Source organism: Ylistrum balloti, unplaced genomic scaffold, assembly GCF_031769215.1.
Source record: "Ylistrum balloti isolate Yb309-2 unplaced genomic scaffold, AGI_CSIRO_Ybal_v1 Utg370324, whole genome shotgun sequence".
NCBI classification, from domain to species: domain Eukaryota; kingdom Metazoa; phylum Mollusca; class Bivalvia; order Pectinida; family Pectinidae; genus Ylistrum; species Ylistrum balloti.
Genome location: NW_026782237.1, coordinates 766,059 through 793,059, shown reverse-complemented (window position 1 = coordinate 793,059; position 27,001 = coordinate 766,059). Strand labels below are relative to the sequence as shown.

Genomic DNA, 27,001 nt, shown 5'->3' with positions numbered 1-27,001 from the left:
GTCCTCGTTCTATTGAGTTTGGATTATTATTGTTTAGTCATGTTGGTACTTACTTGTTCTTGTCGTTTGTTTGTTTTTTATTATGTCGTGTGTATTTGTAAACTTGTTATTTTAAACCCTGTAATGTTTACTGTGGAAAACGTTTATAAAATCAAAAGGTACCACATGTTAATCCGTAAAGGTTCACAATTAACACTGCGTTTAAGTGGAATCGCGCACATGTCAAGGAAAGATGATTATGAAGCTAATTCAAAGGGATTCGGTGTCTTATTTCGCTGCCACACGAGAATGCCTGACAATTTAACGATGTTTGATGAAGTCTGGCGACAGCTTTAGGGCATGCAAATACTGAATCATACATCAAATTAAAGAAAAAAATATTTGTCTGTCCATTTAGAGCACAGCCAGCGAGATGTCCCGAAATGGGGACGTCTCGTTAGGCCGATGTACATGTAGTTATAGACCTTGTTATCAGTATAAGTGTATTGACAGACGAGGTTGTAACCTGAAGTAAAACGTGTTGTGTTAATGATTTGTTCCAATTGTTACTTACCAGGTATATTCGTTCAGTGTTTCATATATTACAACATGATTTGTATAGTAAGTGAAACCGAAGTTCTAAACGAAGAAATGTGTTTAAATGATAATAGTCAGGCCGACATTGTTTACAGACTTAAACAAAATTAAAACTATTTTGTCATTTCACAGCTCTGACTTGTTGAGGCAGTTCAGACTATCATATTTTGAGAGTTAATTTTGCCTTTAATGCTGTTGTATTGCCAGGAGATCTGTAACATCTGATGTATTCTAAACAGCGTAATGGAAGGTGAATTTCTGTTCCAAAACAATACACACCACGCCTTCAGATAGAATGATGACTATTCATTTTTCATAGCAATAGCGATAGCATTCGCAGGGACAGAAACCGTCTGAAATCTTATAACAGACCATATTTATTTGGACTGTAACAACTGTTAGTCAGTTGTCCGTATAATGTAAGCGGATGGGGTGTTATTCTCTCCTATCCAGATATACATTTCTGTGTGATAGCACTGTAAAAATGTGTCTCAGGCAGCTAGACCTTCAATAAATTCCTTCATTAATCATGGCATTAAATTTTGTCCTTCTCTGCACAATGTCAATGACTAGCAAGCAAAGTGAACCATGTTGAAATACTATATAACGAAAAATGTGCAAATCATATGAACAATGGTTGCTATGTTGCTAAGGTGGTGACGTCATCAAGCAACTTACTAATATAGATACAATGTACATCTTTGCGTATAAAAGTGATGATGTGTTGAAAGCTTGTTACCAATATAACGACGCCATGATAACCGTTATTCAGCTTCCGTGATAATTAACTGTCATTACTAGTCATACTGTTTGATGATGTGCTTTGAATATACAAACCGTGGATCGTTTCGTCAGCTGTTTACTTTCGCCCTCACATCATTAAGTTCATAATTGTCTCTTATGACTGATGTTTGACAACAGATTCTGGTGGAGAGTTTCAATGGCTTACATGACGAATCCTAGTTATAGTTCGTCGAATGTGTGGCAATCACAAAGGTAGACACCTACTCACCATGGTTATTGTCAAATCACACTGGTAGACGTTTACTCACCATGGTTAACGTCAAATCACATTGGTAGACGTTTACTCACCATGGTTAATGTCCATCACAACGATAGACGCTTACTCACCATGGTTAACGTCAAAGCACACTGGTAGACGCTTACGCAACATGGTTAACGTCCATCACAACGACAGACCCTTACTCACCATGGTTTACGTCAAATCAAAACTGGTAGACTGAACATTACCCCCCCCCCCCCCCCGTCAAAAAAAAAAAAAAAAAAAAAAAAAAAAATGTCAAGACACCTAGTCATAGTTCTATGTGGGTGATAATAATAGCGGTGAATGTCAAACAACAGAAACACATCAAATTACATTAACATTTTCAATGTTTATGCCAAATCAAAATAGCAGAATGATTGAAATGAAACATCTACCAGTACATAATCAGATATTTGTTTTTTTTAGTCTGACTTGAAAGTGTGAAAAGAATATCGTTTACCAATTTCACATTTTTCTTCGACCTGTCTAAGAATAAGCTTTCCTGTCTTTGATTAAAAGCCAATAGAAGTGGGATCTCTGTTTGAAATGTTATGACAGCGAACCTCCACGTACCGAGTACAAATGACAGTTACGTACCAAGAACAAAGAGCATGCCGTTGAGTACCAACATAGGAAAGCTCTGCCTCTTGTGATTCATACTAGCAACCTGAAGCCAGGTGTGGTGGCGAGGATCAAACCGGAACACACGGTCGCTCGGAGTGCTATTGGTGTAAAGTTTTTCTCCGCCAGCAACGTATAGGAACCCTCCCAGAACAGCAACTGTGAAACAAGGCAAAATACAGTTAAAATATAGAGGATATAGAATAGACAAAGGACGGAACATTCTGACGGAACTGATTAGCGATTGAATACCACATTTCAATACAAACATTGTACACGACACACAAGTCAATAGCACATTTCAATACAAACATTGTACACGACACACAAGTCAATAGCACATTTCAATACAAACATTGTACGCGACACCCAAGTCAATAGCACATTTCAATACAAACATTGTACACGACACACAAGTCAATAGCACATTTCAATACAAACATTGTACACGACACACAAATCAATAGCACATTTCAATACAAACATTGTACACGACACCCAAGTCAATAGCACATTTCAATACAAACATTGTAAGCGACACCCAAGTCAATAGCACATTTCAATACAAACATTGTACACGACACACAAGTCAATAGCACATTTCAATACAAACATTGTACACGACACACAAGTCAATAGCACATTTCAATACAAACATTGTACACGACACACAAATCAATAGCACATTTCAATACAAACATTGTACACGACACACAAGTCAATATCACATTTCAATACAAACATTGTACACGTTATACAAGTCAATAGCACATTTCAATACAAACATTGTAAGCGACACCCAAGTCAATAGCACATTTCAATACAAACATTGTACACGACACACAAGTCAATAGCACATTTCAATACAAACATTGTACACGACACACAAGTCAATAGCACATTTCAATACAAACATTGTACACGACACACAAGTCAATAGCACATTTCAATACAAACATTGTATACGACATACAGGTCAATAGCACATTTCAATACAAACATTGTACACGACATACAAGTCAATAGCACATTTCAACATAAAGTTTGCACACAACGCACAAATGAATAGCACATTTCAACACAGGGATTTAAGCTAAGTGAAACAAATTGAACTGCATAACACAGCAGTTTTGCCCTTAAGTGTTGTCTTTAGCCTTACTAAGACGACTGAAGAAAATTCAATTTGGAATAAATGTTCGTAAAAAAACAGATGGGAAGGCGCACTTACCCCAAAATTTAATTAACCAGTTAAATGAAAGAACGATAAAACCTGAGGAGAGTTTATCTTACCACTTACCAACTTACTAACAATAGATCCTTCACTTACCGGCTTCAATTTGCATATTGGTATTCCCTGATTGCTATAAAATGTACACGTCGGTAATTGTTTGATAAAAGATACAATTGTAATATATACAGTCACGTGTTACATCATTACAATGACTGTATCATTCCGCATGTATAAGGCCAAGGGTTATCTATTCTTTGCCTGAAACCCTATCCTTCTAATCTTTTTAAATAAAATTTTGCGGAAATGAAATAACATTTTTTGTATCATATAAATTATATATATGTGTGATATATAAATTATACATAACAATATCTCAATGTGTGATATATAAATTATATATAACAATATCTCAATGTGTGATATATAAATTATATATAACAATATCTCAATGTGTGATATATAAATTATACATAACGATATCTCAATGATATATAAATTATACATAACGATATCTCAGTGTGTGATATATAAATTATACATAACAATATCTCAATGTGTGATATATAAATTATACATAACGATATCTCAATGTGTGATATATTTCTTATATATAACGATATCTGAGTGTGTGATATATAAATTATACATAACGATATCTCAGTGTGTGATATATAAATTATACATAACGATATCTCAATGCTTGATATATAAATTATACATAACGATATCTCAGTGTGTGATATATAAATATATATAACGATATCTCAGTGTGTGATATATAAATTATACATAACGATATCTCAGTGTGTGATATATAAATTATGTGTGATATATCTCAATGTGTGATATATAAATTATACATAACGATATCTCAGTGTGTGATATATAAATTATACATAACGATATCTCAATGTGTGATATATAGATCATACATAACGATATCTCAATGTGTGATATATAAATTGTAAATAACGATATCTCAGTGTGTGATATATAAATTATACATAACGATATCTCAGTATATAAATTATACATGTGATATGTGATATATAAATTATACATAACGATATCTCAGTGTGTGATATATAAATTATATATAACGATATCTCAATGTGTGATATATAAATTATACATAACGATATCTCAATGTGTGATATATAAATTATATATAACGATATCTCAATGTGTGATATATATTTATTTTACATTTTCGCGGGAATTACTTTTTTGTTTAAAAGCGCGTGCAGTTGGTAGAATGAACACTTTACAGTCCAATAAATGTTGGTATTCACCAAAGCGGATTAAATTCGTTTCATCAGTGCGCAACTTAATTAATTAAATAATACATAGGACCAAATCCATTATAGTCTCTAACTTTGAAGTTTAACAAAAGTACACGGAAAACTTGTGAATCAATCAGACCCTTCTACAAGGCTAAATTTCCAAACGTGATGTGTGAATTGTGTTAAAAAGTTGTGAAGAACGACGTTTAACACCTCGTTCAAAGTCTGGCATTATTCAAAACCGGAGACATCTTGCTGGAAAAAATATTGAATTCTATAAGCGTTGAAAAATATATACATTACAACATGGTAGGATAAGACGAAAATGTTTCTTTCATTCTTGTTGGAAGGAATCTATCTGGATGACGGAGAATAAGACAATATAATGGTCACAATAAGCGACAAACTTACTGGGATGTTCACAGAACTGATTTCTCTACAGTAGCTCTTCAATATACAGGTAGTTTGAAGAATATTGTAAGAATCTATATATATATATATATATAGACATGCATAATGTTTATGCTGTAATTGTTGAAACTGTTAAAAACGACAAGAGAGTTTAATTTGTAATAAGATGAAATAAAGAATGTCTGTCTGTTTGTCAGTGGAAAACAGCACATGTCACAAAGAACGCTTATTGTAAAAAGTATTTTTCTCTTCTGGTTGCTAAATCAGGTAATTATGTAAATATACCTTTCTCAACAAAACGTATTCCTGTCAGGAAACTGATAGGAAAAAGATATAGTGTCTCATAAAATGCTGGGGTATGTTTTGTGGAGTTTTTATCTAAAAACTACCTCGAGGTATTGTAGTTTTGACGCCTACCCTACACCTCCTTCTACCGTGCATCAGAGAACTATAACACGCATATATCTTTAAAACATTCATAAACAAATATTGAAATCACTCTTGGTATTTTACATGAAAACTTCAAGGTTAGAAAAATTACGGTTCTGTAACTTAATGTAGATGTGACAGCTGGGAGCCGGTGTCAGCAACACCATATCAAACCCCAGTGATGAGTGTAACTAACAAGTACCAAAGTTAAACGGAAAAAATCGATAACAAACTGGTCTTTTTAAGATTCCTGGGGTGAGAGCCTATATTTTATAGACGTATATAAGTTTAATGATTTGGTATTGCAAAACACTAAGCGAGATTCATTTCAAATGATTGGACTTTCTTAATGAATATCATATGTAGGAAATGGACAGAGGTTAACGGTATGAATAAATAAATAAATAAATTAATTAATCAATTATCTAATTAAAACCACACACATATTCGACTCGAACGTTGCGATAAATCTAATAGAATATTGGGAAAAAAATTCTTCATATACATATGATGACATCGATGACGAGTTTTCGTTGAACACCTAGATTTATCAACATGGCGATCGTATTTTACCACAAACCCTGCATTATTTGACTTCATTGAAAAACCAACTACAATGAATACTTTATTCAATAAAAAAACAATGAATTATGTGTTTTGACCAAGTTTAATTTCCTCAGTCGCCCCATTGGTTTAGCATTTTAGGCCCTTGCAATTACTGACGAGCCCTACAAAGACGAGACAGATGTATGAATCAGTTGTTGTATCGGATTTATCAAACTACGTGACAATGAACGTACTACTAGCTGTTGTAATGCATTTTTGTGATATCCTGCAAGCCTTGCACATTAAAACAAACAATATAATCTGTTTACTTATAAATGGCTGCTATCAAATATCAAATGTAAGTTTGAAAGCATCATTTTTGAAGTGATAGGACGTTAGTAGCCTGGCTTAATGTCGGATGTTTTTGTAGTCGTACGTATATATCTACAAGATATATGTCGAACAATGCTCTTACATTCACAGCAAGATAATGCAACTCCCAATAGGTGTTAATTGTTTGAGGATTTCGTTCCGCTTCTTTCTTGTCAGTATACCACAGTCATTCCAAATAACGAATCGAACACGTTATACAACAGTATTTTTAATGTGAATTACTACTTAATAATAATAGGAAAATGGTTCGGCAATTCATTTACGCAATCGACATCATTTTACATAGAGAGTAAATCTTAAGAAACATAGATAATAATTATTCTTTGCATACGTTATATAATTGTTGTTTTGTAACGTAGCATGGAATGTATTATAATTCATCCCAAATGTCATACATAAGATTTCAACCTGTAATTGTAATTTGTCAAACTAAGATGTTTGTGTGTGTGACGTGATGTTTGTGGTGCCTACATGTTTACAAACTATTGTGGCAAACATCAGCTATTGAAGTAGTGTTTGCAAACCTTTTCACGTAGAGAGTTGACTTCATAGGTTATAATTATAGGAATCAAGTCAACGTTCATTGCACAATCTTTCCATTAAGTTTCATTTTTAGACTTCAAACGTTGTCAATTTAGACGTTTCTAGATCGTAAATCACCAGGAAAATCATAGCGTCAAAAGCGCCTACCATAGCTCTAACCGGACCTACGTCCCGATTGGATAACATGTTATCACATCGTGCACGCGCTGTTTCCATTACACTGTTAGTTTTATGGACAAGACGCTGCAATTGAACTCATAGCGGGTATCGTATCTCATATGCGGGGGAGGGCTCTCAACAGTCAATAATGGAATGCTATCTCGCTAATAGGGTCGGCCTCGACAGCTGATAAGCGTTGAACATATATCTCTTTTGGGTATAGGTTTCAAACTCCCGTCTAATTAATCAGGCTATTTAAACATTTGATTCTTAATGCCTTGTCAAGTAAGGCAAACCCTATATTATACATATATACACCAAGTTCTGGTAATCTCCAAATTGCATGAACTCAAGTCTCGGCATTGCCTGTTCGGATGACAGGGATCGTAAATTCATATGACACTCGTGTTTAAATGGCAAATATCAAGGAACACGTGTTTAAATGATTTATATAACTCCACTATTGGCTAGATCCGATCAGAGAACTGTCAAAACATGGAGAGTAATCTCTTTGGGAGAAAATGACTTTACATTGGTGTCAAATTACGAAACTTCGCCAAAATACACAGCAATAATTACATTATCTAGCGATATCAACATATTGCTTACATGATAAATAAATAATTCCTTTTTTTGAAAGAATTGCCTTTTCCCAGTTTGGTCAACATTTTGCAGGAGATTGATGAAAAGATAATATGTGATAACTACATTTCTGTGTATTTTTACAAGTGGTCAATGATTCAATAGATAGCGGAGTTATCATGAAATGTTAAACAACTCTTCCCCTAAACGTCATTAGAACATGGATGGGGGAGGGTGCTGGGGGGATTGCAATAGTCACACAAATTGCAAATTGTTCTGAAGTCCCTAACGTTTGACCGTCAGTATATTCTACTCTCTGTAACTGTCATGATGCTAGTCAGACCAAAAGTACACTGTTCTCGCTTATTTCATATTCTTTAACAAAATACTTTGCATCTGTTAAAAAAAGAAATACCATATACAACAACAACAAAGAGTTTGTGTGACATTTTTTCCACAATCAAAACGTTATACCACGATGAGTAGACCTGTTCTGAAGCCACGTGTGTTTTGTTTACGATAACAGCAGATTGGGCGTAATTATATGACCTATATGCCGCCTATTAATATTTAACCCAGACAATAATATAAATATGTTGAAACATTATAGTTCATTGCAAATCATAAAAAGTGATTAGCGGGTTCATTATATTCAATGAGATAATGTGATAATTATGAAAATAAAATAATTACAACAACAAAGGCGGACTACCTTCCGGTCAAAATTCACCGTGTTAGCCAATTAGTTGCGTTTAGAGTGTAATCCACGCGTGGTTGATCCATTTTGTTTACAAAACAGTCGTAATAATCAATGACTGCCTTGTGAGTTGAAATACACCCAACTGTGGTAGAAGATATCATTTAAAAACGATGTTGCTCCTGAAAGTCTATGATTGAAAATGCGTATACCTCTTATTCTTGAAGTCTATTGTATACAGCAAGTGTTACTAGAAACCTGTGCCACAGTATATTGTTTCGTAAATAACTTTCATCTATGGATATACTCTAACTATAACTTACAATATCATACACATACATGGTGCTATAACAAATTTTCTGGGAGATAGATATTTCTATCTTGATTGATTGGACACTGGTGCATATGTCTGCTAACTTCGAATTTTAAAAAAAAACAGTATCAAAAAGGATTCCCAACCAGAAAATATAAGACTTCTAGTAATTCATCTATACAACGTTACTGTGAAAAGCATGTGTGAGGTAAATTTTGAGTAACGATAATTCTCTAAACATAAAATTTATCTTTACATTTTAAAAATAATTTTAATTCCTTAATCTGTTTTGATCTACGCAGATATTTATTTGGCGAGGTCAATTTTATCGATTTTAAAAAGTGCTGATTTATCAATATGGTTATCTTGTTCCAAAACGTTACTATTTTACAGAAAAATTATCCTGCGATATTAGTTCATAAAGATATTATCTTGTTTTTAGAACGATAATATTTTTAAAAGATGGATATCCTGTTTTTAGAACTAAACCATATTTCATAGATAATTATCATGTCTTATATGAAGATTGTACAAAAGATACACATATGAATGGCACATTTCAATACAAATTTTGAATAAGATACAGTAGAGCGAAGTAATGATTTAAATTATTGATGAACAAATAATGTCGTATGTGTATGGTGTTAGGGGAAGGTCCATCACAATAATTAGGAAAACCAGCTATTAAAGAAGAACTACAACACGTTGTTAAGCTGGCAATGCCAAGTTTGGAAATATTGATTTGAATCTGTAATTAGTTAATTGATTGATACATTAATTAAGAGGGATATTATGGATGGGTTAAAACCTTATCTGGCGGGTGACCGACACAACACAGACGGTGTCACAATATATACTGGTCTCTGTCGTCACGATCATATCATGTATGTCACTAATAAAATTAAACACGGAATCGATGAAATTAATTTTCTGATGGGATATGCGAAAATAGAACGTGACATCCACTCTCCTTTTGAGAGCACGTCAACGTGTTGACATTTCGTCATAGTAATATTAACGTTGATATTTAAACATGATCTCTGATGAATTATCAGTGTCGTTTCTCCATATGTCTGACAATGAGTGACAACACCCCGATGACCACATACAAGGTAGAACTTATTAAATCATGTAATTGTGACCACACACTAGTGACCATACACCTTACTATATCGTGTAATTGTGACCACACACTAGTGACCATACACCTTCTATATCGTGTAATTGTGACCACACACTAGTGACCATATACCTTACTATATCGTGTAATTGTGACCAAACACTAGTGACCATACACCTTTCTATATCGTGTAATTGTGACCACACACCAGTGACAATACACCTTACTATCTCGTGTAATTGTGACCACACACTAGTGACCATACACCTTACTATATCGTGTAATTGTGACCACACACCAGTGACCATACACCTTACTATATCGTGTAATTGTGACCACACACTAGTGACCATACACCAACTATATCGTGTAATTGTGACCATACACAGTGACCATACACCTTTCTATATCGCGTAATTGTGACCACACACTAGTGACCATACACCTTACTATATCGTGTAATTGTGACCACACACTAGTGACCATACACCAACTATATCGTGTAAATATGACCACACACTAGTGACCATACACCAACTATATCGTGTAATTGTGACCACACACTAGTGACCATACACCTTACTATATCGTGTAATTGTGACCACACACTAGGGACCATACACCAACTATATCGTGTAATTGTGACCACACACTAGTGACCATACACCTTACTATATCGTGTAATTGTGACCACACACTAGTGACCATACACCTTACTATATCGTGTAATTGTGACCACACACTAGTGACCATACATCTTACTATATTGTGTAATTGTGACCACACACTAGTGACATACTCCTTACTATATCGTGTAATTGTGACCACACACTAGTGACCATATACCTTACTATATTGTGTAATTGTGACCACACACTAGTGACCATACATCTTACTATATTGTGTAATTGTGACCACACACTAGTGACATACACCTTACTATATCGTGTAATTGTGACCACACACTAGTGACCATATACCTTACTATATCGTGTAATTGTGACCACACACTAGTGACCATACACCTTATTATATCGTGTAATTGTGACCACACACTAGTGACCATACACCTTACTATATCGTGTAATTGTGATCATACACCAGTAACCATACACTAGGTATACCTTATTGTACCGTGTAATTGTGACCATACACTAGTGACCATACACCTTACTATATGGTGTAATTGTGACCACACACTAGTGACCATACACCTTACTATATTGTGTAATTCTGATCATACACCAGTAACCATACACTAGGTATACCTTATTGTACCGTGTAATTGTGACCACACACTAGATACCACACCCGGTGACCATACTCCAGGTATACCTTCTATCGTGTAAGTGTGACCACACACCAGTTACCTCACAACAGGTATACCTTAATATATCGTGTAAGTGTGGCCACACACCAGGTAAATATTACTATAGGGGTGTAAGTGTGGCAGCACCAGGTAAACATTACTATAGGGTGTAAGTGTAGCCACACACCAGGTAAACATTACTATAGGGTGTAAGTGTGGCGGCACCAGGTAAATATTACTATAGGGTGTAAGTGTGGTCACACACCAGGTAAACATTACTACAGGGGTGTAAGTGTGGTCACACACCAGGTGCGTCTTTCTATACCGGGTCAATGTAACCACACATGACCACACACCAGCTACGCCTTGCCGAACCGTGTATCACATCGGTATACATTACTTTATCCTTGTAGTGTGACCTCATAACAGGTTATTGTGACAACACACCAATTACACCTTACCAACCGTGTTATTGTGACAACACACAAGGTACACCTTACCAACGGTGTTATTGTGACAACACACAAGGTACATCTTACCAACCGTGTAATTGTGACAACACACAAGGTACACCTTACCAACCGTGTTATTGTGACATCACACAAGGTACACCTTACCAACGGTGTTATTGTGACAACACACAAGGTACACCTTACCAACCGTGTTATTGTGACAACACACAAGGTACACCTTACCAACGGTGTAATTGTGACAACACACAAGGTACACCTTACCAACGGTGTAATTGTGACAACACACAAGGTACACCTTACCAACGGTGTTATTGTGACAACACACAAGGTACATCTTACCAACGGTGTTATTGTGACAACACACAAGGTACACCTTACCAACGGTGTTATTGTGACAACACACAAGGTACACCTTACCAACCGTGTAATTGTGACAACACACAAGGTACACCTTACCAACGGTGTTATTGTGACAACACACAAGGTACACCTTACCAACCGTGTTATTGTGACAACACACAAGGTACACCTTACCAACCGTGTAATTGTGACAACACACAAGGTACACCTTACCAACGGTGTTATTGTGACAACACACAAGGTACACCTTACCAACGGTGTTATTGTGACAACACACAAGGTACACCTTACCAACCGTGTTATTGTGACAACACACAAGGTACACCTTACCAACCGTGTTATTGTGACAACACACAAGGTACACCTTACCAACCGTGTAATTGTGACAACACACAAGGTACACCTTACCAACCGTGTTATTGTGACAACACACAAGGTACACCTTACCAACGGTGTTATTGTGATAACACACAAGGTACACTTTACCAACCGTATTATTGTGACAACACACAAGGTACACCTTACCAACCGTGTTATTGTGACAACACACAAGGTACATCTTACCAACCGTGTAATTGTGACAACACACAAGGTACACCTTGCCAACCGTGTTATTGTGATCACACATTATTTTCAACTTACCAATCGTGTAAACAGGACCGCACACACTGAATGTAACTTTCGATATTGAGACATTGGTGATAGGAGTGAATTATTGGAGAAACGCTGGCTGTTTAAACAGAAATAAGATAGAAGGGCATTGTTGATAATGGGGTGATATAGCTTTGATCAGGATACCTGCGTGGTGGTGCCGTGGCTCTGGAAGATCCGTCAAGGAGTCCCACGTCTTTCCTTCGAAGTTATATCGCCTCATCTCAGCACTTACTTGTTCCGTCTTCAATCTGGGGGCACCTCCGATCGTGAGAAGACTGAGGACCTTAATTTTTCTGCGTGGGATCGTCCTTGGGGACTTGGTAATAAAACAATAAAAAATTGCTCTCAGTGAGAGGTTCTTGCTGGTACAATGTCAAAATTGTGAAATATAATATTCCTTAAAAATCAAAATACAGCAGGAGTATCTAAAATAAAATGAAAAATGGAAAACAAGTATTTATTACAACTTTGACATGAGAGAAAATCATTGTAAACATTTAAATCTGAGTCACAAACATGAATTTTCAAAACGAATATTCATAAACTGGTCACTGTAATCATTCAACATCGTTATCGTAAGTAGCGAAGGGAGTTGGTTCAGATAAATGTTAAAAAGTCATAATTAGATTTAAAGGAAACATGTTATTATTATATTTAGTAAACGATCAAAACACTTTGATGGATATAAAACTTGTCAGTGTTCATTTGAAAAGTGTCGGTATATATATCAGAAGCAGAATGGAGACTCCTAAATAATTTCGAATATGTTAGACGAGGAAGTAAACCCAACAATAAAATCTGACGACATCGGATTAACAAACGGCCGCTTTTATTGGGCTACAAAAATAACGACACACGGTACAATGAAAGATGTGTTACCTCGTACGCAACCATTATTTTAACGTCATCTCCAACTCTACACAAGAAATTCCCTTAACTCATTAAAATGCAGTTAATATACGAGTATTGCACCTTTGAGTCACGGACGTAATTTCAGAGTTTCATTAATTGACAGGTTAACGACAGTTGTGAGAGCTAACAAGATAGTAACAGGACTCCGCCCTTAATAACACAGTTTACCCAACAGTGTGTAGCTGATGAAAACTAGAAACTTGATCGTCATATACATTTAACACAGCTTCCCATTTCAACTTAGCGAGATTTTCGCTATGGCATAACTGGGTGAGAGTTTAAAAAAGCTGAATGTTATAAATAGATATAAAAGATTTTTAATTGTGTGGGTTTTTTTTTTCTTTTTTCGACAACGATAATCCTAGCGAAACCAAATCATTACTAACACACGGATTGTGTAGGTTAATTTCTTGTATCATTTTAGCAACATTTTTATTAAAAAATACTTCAATCAATAAAATTGGTGATTGCATTATGTGTGAGAACTTCCTTGTTTCAAACTATTGGTCGACATATTGTTATTATAGTGTTATATAGAATTAAAAAATGGCGACCGATATATAGAAAATAATGTTGAACCGTTTCCTTATTGACAATAAAACATCTCGACAACCGTTTAAGAGATATATTTACAAAACCTAAATTTCAAAAAAGAGTTTTGTAAGGTAGAAAGTTCAATTAAAATTTATTTCAACAATGGTTGCAAAAATTGTCTGCCGTCGGAGTCTATTTTTAAAATATTGAGGAAGTAAAGCAGTCTATCAATGTGGTGCCGAAATAATGCCGTGCAACCCATCAGAGCGTCTCGTTTACAATGATGCTTGGTCAATTCTATCTCCATGTCAGTCATGTAATATTGAGAATACAATCAAGCGTCTGCTTACAACATACATATTCGATCTGAACAATCAACGGTCAGTGTGGTATTTTTCCTTTGAATGCAGAAATTTGATTTTTTGAAAATGAAAATTCCCTGGCGGCAAATATTCCGAGGGATATATATATATATAAACCAATCAAAATGACTGGGCTGCAAGCCATAACCTATAGTATTTTTTCCGAAACGAAGAAAGAGAAGGGATAGGGAGAGGGGAAGAGCCGAAAGTCATTCCGGGGATATCTACTTCATAGTGCTAAATGCCAGATACTGACGGAAGACCCAAACCCTATTTCCCATTTTATTGGATGGAATCAACAAAGTTTTCTCATTATGCTATCTATGGGATGTGCAATAGATAATACGGAATTTATATCAATGACGGAGCATGTACACCCTACTTGTAGCACGCTTTGTCGTGATGGCATGCAGTGGTAATGCAGCGCCTCTTTCACAAGTGTCTGACAGTCTGGGATGTCCATCAGAAACGACACGGACTCCACGGAGTCGACGATGGTTGCTGGGGACAACAGAGGCAGTCGTATGGTGGCTAAAAGATCGGACGCATGTGGACGTCTCGCCTGCTTATCGTATTCTATCCAATCAATCATGTTGTTGAAAACGTCAAGTTCATGATCGGCATCAAGGTCATCTCTCTGGAATGATAGTAAAACAATGATTGGTGTATACTAGATTCATTGATGATAATTGTTTAATTTGAGCTGTTAGATTTTCACATGTCTGATTTCAGAATTATTTCTATTTCGTTGGATCTAGCCTACAAATATATTGTCAACTATGCGCAGTTTTAAATGCAGTTAGGGATTCTCTCTTAAGAAAGTACCATGCAATCGTCAGAACGATACAGCGCTTGCTTACAAATCGGCGATGCATGGAGGAAGTTGAAAAAAACATGTTACAACCGAATCCACATCGAAAATCACGATAATTCTAAACCACGAGCTCGACGTGATTTTTATTTCATTTTTCTCCAACTCGTCAAAATTATGAACAACTGGGGCTTGGTGTCGTGCAAGGTAGAAATAACCGTAATCACTATGTCAGTTAGAAATAATGATTGTGTTCCTTCAGTGTTCGGCTAGATACCAAGAGGTCACGAGTCCCACAAGCCCTTTGGGGCAGGACATGTTATTTGGTAGCGTTGGCCACTCCAAGGGAGGAAACTATAGGATATTGAGATGTTTTCTTGGTACTAGAGAACCCGGGTGTGGGTGAATATGTGAAGAAGGAAATAGTGTAGAAGTTGAGATGATAGAATACCTTACAAGTCTCAACTAATAGGAATTTTCTGTAGGCAAGCGGAAGAGTGTCTAGCTAGAGACTGAGTTCGAATCCCAGCGTGTATTATATTCGTTATGTAGAAATGTTGAAAATAACAGCAAACTGTCTCAGTGTTGACTAACGGTAGAATGTTTTCGGGAAGAAAAAAATATATGTGTCCATAACGATCAAGTAATAACGAATAAATGCGTATATTCTTTTTTCCGCAACTCATACCCCTTACCCGCATAAGTTAATAGTAGTGTAGAAATAGACTCCTCTTTCTTAACACTTACTGTTTCTTGTCATTATACACTACACTTACATTCTTTTGGTAAGACAAACTTACTTTGTAGAGCGCAACAACTTGCTCCATTGGGAGATCTTTGAATTTCTGTTTCTTTGTGACTAACCGAAAGTTCTTTGCGGCAAGACCAAGGGCTTTATCGGTCAGTCTGTTTAGACTGTATCTGAATGCAGTATCAAGCATTTGTAGGCAATTCTTCAGGTCTAAATGGTCCGTGAAGAACTCCTCGCATGCGTCCTGGATAAGGAAGAATCCAAGACTTGTTGCAACCCGTAAAATTTCCTCAACATTTCCTTCCGTCAGATTGATTTTTCCTGTGTACATGCATTCCAGAATTGCTTCAAATATAGTCGAGTCCAGATCGCCCAGATTGATCAACTCGTCTCCGTGGGTAAAATCACGCTTTTCTACGAAGTGGTCGTAAAAGTAGTCGGAGCACGATACAAGCACGAGCTTATGCGCATGGAAGGTCTTTTCCTTTGTGATAATTGCAACGTCACATAGAATGTTTTGGCGCCAAAGCACCTCAAACCCATTCAGCACTGTCTCCGAAAGATGTTCCACTGTTTTTGTTTGCTTCTGGTCCCCCACGTGTTGTTTAAGATGTTTTCTCTTCTCGAAGAGTTTCTGTTTGTAGCCAGTTGTTTGTTTGTGGTGGTGGAGAACAGAAGATCGGTCATTACCGCCTGTTGCCATCCTTTTTCTTTATTTCATGTTTGTTTTCCCTCTCTTCAGTCATATATGCTGACAACGTTACGGGATTCTGTGACCTAGCAACAACTCTTCATGACGTCATAATGCCTGTTTTACATGGAACTGCTATGACGTCATAAGTATCGACATCTATAAAAAAAACTGGTGTAATGCTACGAGAGAGTCATTCATCAAATATACTGTTTTTTGTAATAGCTTCATACTTTGGCGATCGTGGAATTACCTTTCAACAAAATTCGATATTTATTTCAATGATTTTCGACATATTCTGAACCAGAGACATCTGGCTTACTAGTTTTATACTCTTATACCGATCGCGTGAGAGAGTATTGTAGCATGTGTTTGACAGGGTTTCACAAAACGAGGTCATACAGAATCACAAAAGGCATTTTTTTATATCTCGGACGAGTTCGACTTTCAGGGTTCTAGTATTAAGGTCAAAGTCACATTTTTTCATAGAAAAATCTTGTCAGCACCGTTGGCTTTATTCCTCGAGAGATTTTGCTCAAACTTCACTCACTTTATCATCATCTTAAGTAAACAAGTCTGGGTTAGGATTTGTATTGTTTGTGATGCGTTAAAGTCGGTTTGTAACATATTTAATACTGTATGCTTTCATGCCATACGTGATTAATTTCAACCTCTACCTATCCTTTCGCAAACATCAGCACATTTCCTTTATAATTGATGTTTTTACACATAATAAAAAATAGTTGTGGCTATTTCGAACCAATGACTAAGGTTTAAGGTGATACAAAACTCGAAGATTGGAAGCGTAGGCGATTTAAATTTATTTTCCATGACAAACCATTGTCCACACCTCGTGTATACTTCTCGAAAGGTCATTTCCAAGTGAGACCCGACTGGAGAGGTCATTTCCAAGTGAGACCCGACTGGAGAGGTCATTTCCAAATGAGACCCGATACTTTCTCATTTGAAATAGCAAAACTTGCAGGATAATTGTGAGGCAACAAAATTGTTACCTGCATGTTGGGTGTGTAAATTATCATGGTCAATATTTTATAATTATGGGATGCACGTCCAGCTGTATATTGGCCTAGCTGATAATGGAGCCAAATAATCAACGAAACGTCAAGTATTTATTGTCACAAAACGGTTGATGTAGATACATAAATTCCTTCCGGATTTTATCCTCCGCGTAGTAAAGGGTCTGAGTGTAGATTTTTCCTTTTTCTTTCAGTAATCCCTTGTTTTTCCCAATATAATGACTATTACACATAATCTACACACCTGCCTTGGTTACCAGGCATGTGGAATTGTTTGCTGGCGATGACGTTTTCTACACAACCAAAGATATTCGTTTCTCAACTCACCTTCATTAGCTGCCAGGCATTTTTCAGTACCAACAATCGTCTGTTGATGACAGCCCTACAATCCCACGCAGCACCCTTACAAATTACCCTGTCAGGACAAGCACGTAAACTCAAACATGACAAATACCAAAAGTAAACATTTTGAAAGATTTCAATATTTCATTCCCAATATTAAGCATTAAATATTTTTGTATCCCGAAGAGTTACATTGCTACATTCATTCAATATTTCATAAAATTATATCTAATGGCGATATCTTTTGTAATATTTTTGATGAGATAGTCCATAAAAGACTGCAATGTCTTATAAATTGTTTGTAAATTTCAAAATGCTTAGATAGTTTATTTATTTGAATTACGTGTACATACATTGGATAAATACTGGTCCGACTTTATGAATAGATATTAACGTAGCTTGCTATGCGTCTTTTCGATGATGTTCGTTTTTTCGCATGGTTGTATATATACTTACAAAAGGGTCTTGCCAGACATACATACGGGCTGTCTTTACACTCAAAACAATAGACTAGAATTACACGAGGTAATTTTCCCCTGAGTGCTCTGTTCAGTGTGTGTCAAAAAAACAGATCCTGGAATTATCAGGTCACTCAGTCTTTACCTACCGTATCAGGTCACTCAGCGTTACCTACCGTATTTCCCTTATAAAAAGTGCGGTTTGTCCATCTTGTGCATAATGTGGTTTTATCAGTTCAGCTGTTGAAATGGTTGCCAGCACGCCTGTTCCATGGTGTATATTTTAAAAGTTCAATTTCCCCATTATGTTAATGTTGATTATCGTTTCTTCACTTCCTGAAGCCTAATATAATATATATATATATAATTTAAATAATAAAATGTTACTTGTCAATTATTTTCTACTGAGAATTGGGTAAAAGTTGACGATGATCGCTTCCTCACTATCTGCAGCCTAATACAAGGTGTCATTTAATTGTTACTTGTCACTTCGTTTTCTACTGAGAATGGGGTAAAAGTTGAGGATAACCGTTTATTTACTATCTGCAGCCTAATACAAAGTGCAATTTAATTATCACTTCGTTTATTTTCAATTTAGAGCGGGTAAAATTGATGATTTCGAAAATTTATGTTGGAGGACATTCACAAATCGTAATTAAAACTCAAAACTTCCTTTGTAAGAGGTTAAGTAAAAAAGTTGACACTGAATCTGCAATGATTTTCTGTACGAGAGAATATTTTACATGTTATAAATACCTTAACCTTAACGTTGTACTTTTCATAGATTTAACAGCGACACGAATTAGGTCGTATATTCTATGCGCGATTTGTCTACTTTATCACAGCGAGGAATCAAGAAAACGTCAAAAAGCTATTCCTTTGGTGCAAGTTATCTCAATTTAATAACTGTGAACAAAATGGCTGCGTAACGCAGTGATTTATATGGCCGTTCACGCATCGAGGTGTTATAGCTGATGGGCAGACGGTTCATCTCTCATACAATATGTCTGTTATCATACAATGTGAATTCTACTTCCTCTATAACTCAATTGATTTAACAAGAAGGAGAAACGATCACAGTGGTGTCGTAGTTTTGATATACATCACCATGTCAGCTTCTCTCTCGTTTACAGACAATTAAAAATCTATGGAGAAAAATGAAAAATTTGCAACAAATTTCCTCTAATGGAAACTTAGGTAGTAAGTATTATCTCTATATACAACATTCTCAGTAATATTTCAAATTACAGACATATTCGTATTTCATTTTGTATGAAACAAATAACTTAAACAAGCATAATCTCAAATGGTATCAAGTTATCCAAACGAGTACCCTTTGTGTATGCGTATGTCGGGTAATCTCAACGAATATCCTTCATAGTTACGTGTGTGAAGTAATAAAAAAAATAATACTCTTGGTGGACATATACGTGTGTCAAGTAATCTGGAAAAATACTCATGGTATCTACGCGTGTCGAGTAATCTCGATAAATACAACCGGAAAACATGAAAAATACTCTCAATATAGCATTTGTGTAAGTGTGAAATGTAATTTAAATACATGTTAATATGTGTGAAGTTATCTCTATGAAAATTTTGTGTGTCTGTATAATGAGATATCAATATGAAGCATTGGTATATAAGTGAAATGTAATGTCAACAAGGCATCATAAACAAAACACCCCCTCGAGGTTCTATCTTCACTTAAAAAGTTTTATCAAAATCCCTCAATGACTGAAGTGCTGACAAAGGTTTTCTCCAGATAGTAAGGGTGACATTGACTCTACAATCTTGTAACTCAAACTTGTCTTCTTTATATTGATTCAAAAATGTTTGAAACTCCTCGGGGAGTAAAGTCACCAGAGTGCGGACAACGATTATATAGATGGCAACGATGGCCTTGACCTTGATTCTACAACCTTGAAACTCAAACTAGGCCATGCTATCATGGTCCTTTACATGAACGTAAAGTTTGGTTAAAATATTTCAAGAAGAGAAGCTGTAAGAGAGCTGAGAATTAGTTATAAATAGTAACAATGACCTTACATTGACAATACTATCATGACACTTAAACTTTGTTTGATAATATCGTCCTTTTTATAAGTGCGTGCAGATTGGTCGAATTTGCTCAAGAAAAATATATTCACTAGAACGCTGACAAAGATTTTCTAAAAATAAAAGAAATAGTGACCTTGATCGTTGTAACCTGAAAATGGTCCTTTATTAGTGTGTTAAGTTTGATTTAAATCCCCATGCAATGAAGCCGCTATAGAGATGGCAAAGACAAGTGTTTGGTACGCACGAACAATGTACAGGAACATCCCTGCGTCCATTTAGGGCGTGATGAAACGCGCGTGCGCACGTGTATAACGTTGGTATATGTAAATGGTATAACCTCGGTGAAACCTTTCTTTATTCGTGTAATCTTAAGGAAAGATTTATAAGCGTGACGAATAATATCAATAAAACGTGTACCGATGACTTACGATCACCACATCAAACTAAGGTGCCATACAGGTTTCTTTTACACGCACTCTCGAATCAACATTTCTAACTCGGGTACTAGTGATATTCCAGACTGCATAGTTGCGATCTTCTGATTGTTTCCTAGCTGGAGATCGGAGAAATGAATTACTAAACAGAAGAAATAAAGATATATAGGCGATAAATGTAGATGATCTGCCAGTTTGGTCAACACCACGGTATCTAATACAAACGTCTGTTCTACACTAAACAATCGCTTGACACACACGATGGCGGCGTATGAAATTGTGAGAATTATGTGACGTCATCGGAAATCTATCTATAGGTGTGAAATATGATCATTTCTTTGTTTTCTTCTTCACATTGATTTAGATTTGAGTAGCCCCATGAGTGAAAAAGACGGAAGATTATACCTAGTCTTCAGGCGTAAATAATCTAAACCGTACCGATAGGAACAACAAGGAAAGCATCGACTGGTCGACAGAATCTTAATTCAAACTCAAACCAATGAAGCTAGCGCTTATCATAACAAAAGAAAAAAACTACAGGTGTTCTAGAAGGGTAATTGCTCTCTTCGCATCATCGACAGCACCTGTCATGTAAATATGTGTTAATCCAAGTCATTAATGTCAGTTCTCATATAAAAAAAAACATGTAAACAACAACAAATCAACTGGTATACCAACAAACATCGCACCTATCGTCATACTGTACACGTAAACAGAGGATTTCCAAATGAAACCATGGCGACATTCGTAAAACTTTCCCTCCTCAATCTTCATCAACCTGCATCTGTCGGAGTTTGGTTTTGTGAGTCTATCCATCAGGTTTACCAACTTTGAGGAATGCATTATGAATTTGGCGTATAGATTGATTTACTTAACAGACACACGGGAAGCTAAATTTATCGATTTGGAATAAATAAAAAAAAAAAAAAAAAACATTGTCTTGATTACATTTCAATTGCAATCCGTTATTCGAAAATTTTTTGTGGAAAATGATTTTTGAGAATGTAATAGATTTTGTTATCCTTTTATCTTTAAAAATATTTTTAGGGATCTGAGTTCCTTGTAAATCCGTAAATATTTCTATTTAGATACCTTTTGTTTTCACAGATTTGTTTGTTATTAAATGACAGTTTTACGCAAACAATAGCGTCGCTAAAATATTCCTATTTACGAAATAATGAAAAGCTGATTGCACAACGGTTTGATAACAAAACAAATACATTTTTATTAGTTTATCTTACAAAATGTATCACAAGCAAAGTCAATGACTTCAAATATATGTACACTATATATACAAATTAGATTTATTTCTTCTGTTATATACACATATTGAATCATCTTTCCGCTTTCAGGACACCTGCACTGATTTGCTTTCGATTTATCGTACATGAAAGTTTTCTGTCCTTTTCTGAAAAAATTATATATTAATAACTGTCTTTTCTTCTCTTTAACTGAACAGGGCAGTTCCCCATCCGATGGAACCAGGAGTCTGAAAAAAGAATCAATGTCAATTAAGTCGTATCCATGACAACATCATTTCTAAATAATGGAATATTACTTTTAAATGGTTGTCGATTATACATATATCAAGAATTGTCTATATGAATCTTTTTGAAGTCGAAAAAGGACATTAATGTAGTTGAAATATGAAAGTTAAATACTGAGTATTTAATGTCAATATAAATAAGATATAAAAACATTAAAAATAAATAAATAAAAATAACTCCTGAAAATCAACAGAAAGTCAAGGAAATCTTAGGTAACCGATACCAAAATCTTTGATAACTGATACCAAAATCTTAGATAACCGATACCAAAATCTTAGATAACTGATACCAAAATCTTAGGTAACCGATACCAAAATCTTAGATAACTGATACCAAAATCTTAGGTAACCGATACCAAAATCTTAGATAACTGATACCAAAATCTTAGGTAACCGATAGGTAACTGATACCAAAATCTTAGATAACTGATAGGTAACTGATACCAAAATCTTAGGTAACCGATACCAAAATCTTAGATAACTGATACCAAAATCTTAGGTAACTGATACCAAAATCTTAGGTAACTGATACCAAAATCTTAGATAACTGATACCCAAAATCTTAGATAACTGATACCAAAATCTTAGGTAACCGATACCAAAATCTTAGATAACTGATACCAAAATCTTAGGTAACTGATACCAAAATCTTAGGTAACCGATACCAAAATCTTAGATAACTGATACCAAAATCTTAGATAACTGATACCAAAATCTTAGATAACTGATACCAAAATCTTAGGTAACTGATACCAAAATCTTAGATAACCGATACCAAAATCTTAGGTAACTGATACCAAAATCTTAGATAACTGATACCAAAATCTTAGGTAACTGATACCAAAATCTTAGGTAACCGATACCAAAATCTTAGGTAACTGATACCAAAATCTTAGATAACTGATACCAAAATCTTAGATAACTGATACCAAAATCTTAGATAACTGATACCAAAATCTTAGGTAACTGATACCAAAATCTTAGATAACTGATATGTAACTGATACCAAAATCTTAGGTAACCGATACCAAAATCTTAGATAACTGATACCAAAATCTTAGGTAACCGATACCAAAATCTTAGATAACTGATACCAAAATCTTAGGTAACTGATACCAAAATCTTAGGTAACTGATACCAAAATCTTAGATAACTGATACCAAAATCTTAGATAACTGATACCAAAATCTTAGATAACTGATAGGTAACTGATACCAAAATCTTAGGTAACCGATACCAAAATCTTAGGTAACTGATACCAAAATCTTAGATAACTGATACCAAAATCTTAGATAACTGATACCAAAATCTTAGGTAACTGATACCAAAATCTTAGGTAACCGATACCAAAATCTTAGATAACTGATACCAAAATCTTAGGTAACTGATACCAAAATCTTAGATAACCGATACCAAAATCCGATACCAAAATCTTAGATAACTGATACCAAAATCTTAGGTAACCGATACCAAAATCTTAGATAACCGATACCAAAATCTTAGATACCAAAATCTTAGATAACCGATACCAAAATCTTAGATAACTGATACCAAAATCTTAGATAACTGATACCAAAATCTTAGATAACTGATACCAAAATCTTAGATAACTGATACCAAAATCTTAGATAACTGATACCAAAATCTTAGGTAAGTGATGGGTAACTGATACCAAAATCTTAGATAACCGATACCAAAATCCTAGATAACTGATACCAAAATCTTAGGTAACCGATACCAAAATCTTAGATAACTGATACCAAAATCTTAGGTAACCGATACCAAAATCTTAGATAACTGATACCAAAATCTTAGGTAACTGATACCAAAATCTTAGGTAACTGATACCAAAATCTTAGATAACTGATACCAAAATCTTAGATAACTGATACCAAAATCTTAGATAACTGATACCAAAATCTTAGGTAACTGATACCAAAATCTTAGATAACTGATACCAAAATCTTAGATAACTGATACCAAAATCTTAGGTAACTGATACCAAAATCTTAGATAACTGATACCAAAATCTTAGATAACTGATACCAAAATCTTAGATAACTGATACCAAAATCTTAGATAACTGATACCAAAATCTTAGATAACCGATACCAAAATCTTAGGTAACTGATACCAAAATCTTAGGTAACCGATACCAAAATCTTAGGTAACTGATAGGTAACTGATACCAAAATCTTAGGTAACCGATACCAAAATCTTAGATAACTGATACCAAAATCTTAGGTAACTGATACCAAAATCTTAGGTAACCGATACCAAAATCTTAGGTAACTGATACCAAAATCTTAGGTAACTGATACCAAAATCTTAGATAACTGATACCAAAATCTTAGGTAACCGATACCAAAATCTTAGATAACTGATACCAAAATCTTAGGTATGATACCAAAATCTTAGATACCAAAATCTTAGATAACTGATACCAAAATCTTAGGTAACTGATACCAAAATCTTAGATAACTGATACCAAAATCTTAGATAACCGATACCAAAATCTTAGATAACTGATACCAAAATCTTAGGTAACTGATACCAAAATCTTAGGTAACTGATACCAAAATCTTAGGTAACTGATACCAAAATCTTAGATAACTGATACCAAAATCTTAGATAACTGATACCAAAATCTTAGGTAACTGATACCAAAATCTTAGATAACTGATACCAAAATCTTAGATAACTGATACCAAAATCTTAGGTAAGTGATGGGTAACTGATACCAAAATCTTAGATAACTGATACCAAAATCTTAGATAACTGATACCAAAATCTTAGATAACTGATACCAAAATCTTAGGTAACTGATACCAAAATCTTAGGTAACTGATACCAAAATCAATCCAAAATCTTAGGTAACCAAAATCAAAACTGATACCAAAATCTTAGGTAACTGATACCAAAATCTTAGGTAACCGATACCAAAATCTTAGGTAACTGATAGGTAACTGATACCAAAATCTTAGGTAACCGATACCAAAATCTTAGATAACCGATACCAAAATCTTAGATAACAAAATCTTAGGTACCAAAATCTGATACCAAAATCTTAGGATAACTTAGATAAAAATCTAACTAAAATCTTAGATAACCGATACCAAAATCTTAGATAACCGATACCAAAATCTTAGGTAACTGATACCAAAATCTTAGGTAACTGATACCAAAATCTTAGGTAACCGATACCAAAATCTTAGGTAACCGATACCAAAATCTTAGATAACTGATACCAAAATCTTAGATAACTGATACCAAAATCTTAGATAACTGATACCAAAATCTTAGATAACTGATACCAAAATCTTAGGTAACTGATACCAAAATCTTAGGTAACTGATACCAAAATCTTAGATAACCGATACCAAAATCTTAGGTAACTGACACCAAAATCTTAGATACCAAAATCTTAGGTAACCGATACCAAAATCTTAGATAACCGATACCAAAATCTTAGATAACTGATACCAAAATCTTAGGTAACCGATACCAAAATCTTAGATAACCGATACCAAAATCTTAGGTAACTGATACCAAAATCTTAGGTAACTGATACCAAAATCTTAGGTAACTGATACCAAAATCTTAGATAACTGATACCAAAATCTTAGGTAACCGATACCAAAATCTTAGATAACTGATACCAAAATCTTAGGTAACCGATACCAAAATCTTAGATAACCGATACCAAAATCTTAGGTTACTGATACCAAAATCTTAGATAACCGATACCAAAATCTTAGATAACTGATACCAAAATCTTAGGTAACCGATACCAAAATCTTAGATAACTGATACCAAAATCTTAGATAACCGAAAAAATCTTAGGTAACCGATACCAAAATCTTAGGTAACCGATACCAAAATCTTAGGTAACTGATACCAAAATCTTAGGTAACTGATACCAAAATCTTAGATAACTGATACCAAAATCTTAGGTAACTGATACCAAAATCTTAGGTAACCGATACCAAAATCTTAGATAACCGATACCAAAATCTTAGGTAACCGATATCAAACGATACCAAAATCTTAGGTAACCGATACCAAAATCTTAGGTAACTGATACCAAAATCTTAGGTAACTGATACCAAAATCTTAGGTAACTGATACCAAAATCTTAGGTAACCGATACCAAAATCTTAGGTAACCGATACCAAAATCTTAGGTAACTGATACCAAAATCTTAGATAACTGATACCAAAATCTTAGATAACTGATACCAAAATCTTAGATAACTGATACCAAAATCTTAGATAACTGATACCAAAATCTTAGGTAACCGATACCAAAATCTTAGATAAC

General features: G+C 34.8%; 2 protein-coding genes across 3 annotated transcripts in view; both read right to left on the bottom strand.

The window, feature by feature from the left end:
- LOC132553410 (kelch-like protein 5) overlaps positions 1-16,818 on the bottom strand; it is a 29,842-nt gene extending 13,024 nt beyond the window's left edge. Inside the window, exons 1-4 of the mRNA XM_060217656.1 lie at positions 16,165-16,818; positions 14,936-15,190; positions 12,890-13,061; positions 2,219-2,401 (exon numbers count right to left, since the gene is read on the bottom strand). Of these exons, the coding sequence (XP_060073639.1) occupies positions 2,219-2,401; positions 12,890-13,061; positions 14,936-15,190; positions 16,165-16,818 (1,264 nt within the window). The remainder of the gene's footprint in view (positions 1-2,218; positions 2,402-12,889; positions 13,062-14,935; positions 15,191-16,164) is intronic.
- A 5,584-nt stretch (positions 16,819-22,402) lies between these two features.
- The window catches only part of LOC132553390 (WD repeat-containing protein 93-like), a 52,825-nt gene continuing 48,226 nt past the window's right edge, over positions 22,403-27,001 (bottom strand). For both annotated transcript variants that reach the window (XM_060217636.1, XM_060217635.1), the window contains one exon: positions 22,403-22,624. Coding sequence is in view for 1 of the 2 variants with exons in the window: in XM_060217635.1 (XP_060073618.1) it covers positions 22,583-22,624 (42 nt within the window). In the remaining variant the exon portion in view is untranslated. The remainder of the gene's footprint in view (positions 22,625-27,001) is intronic.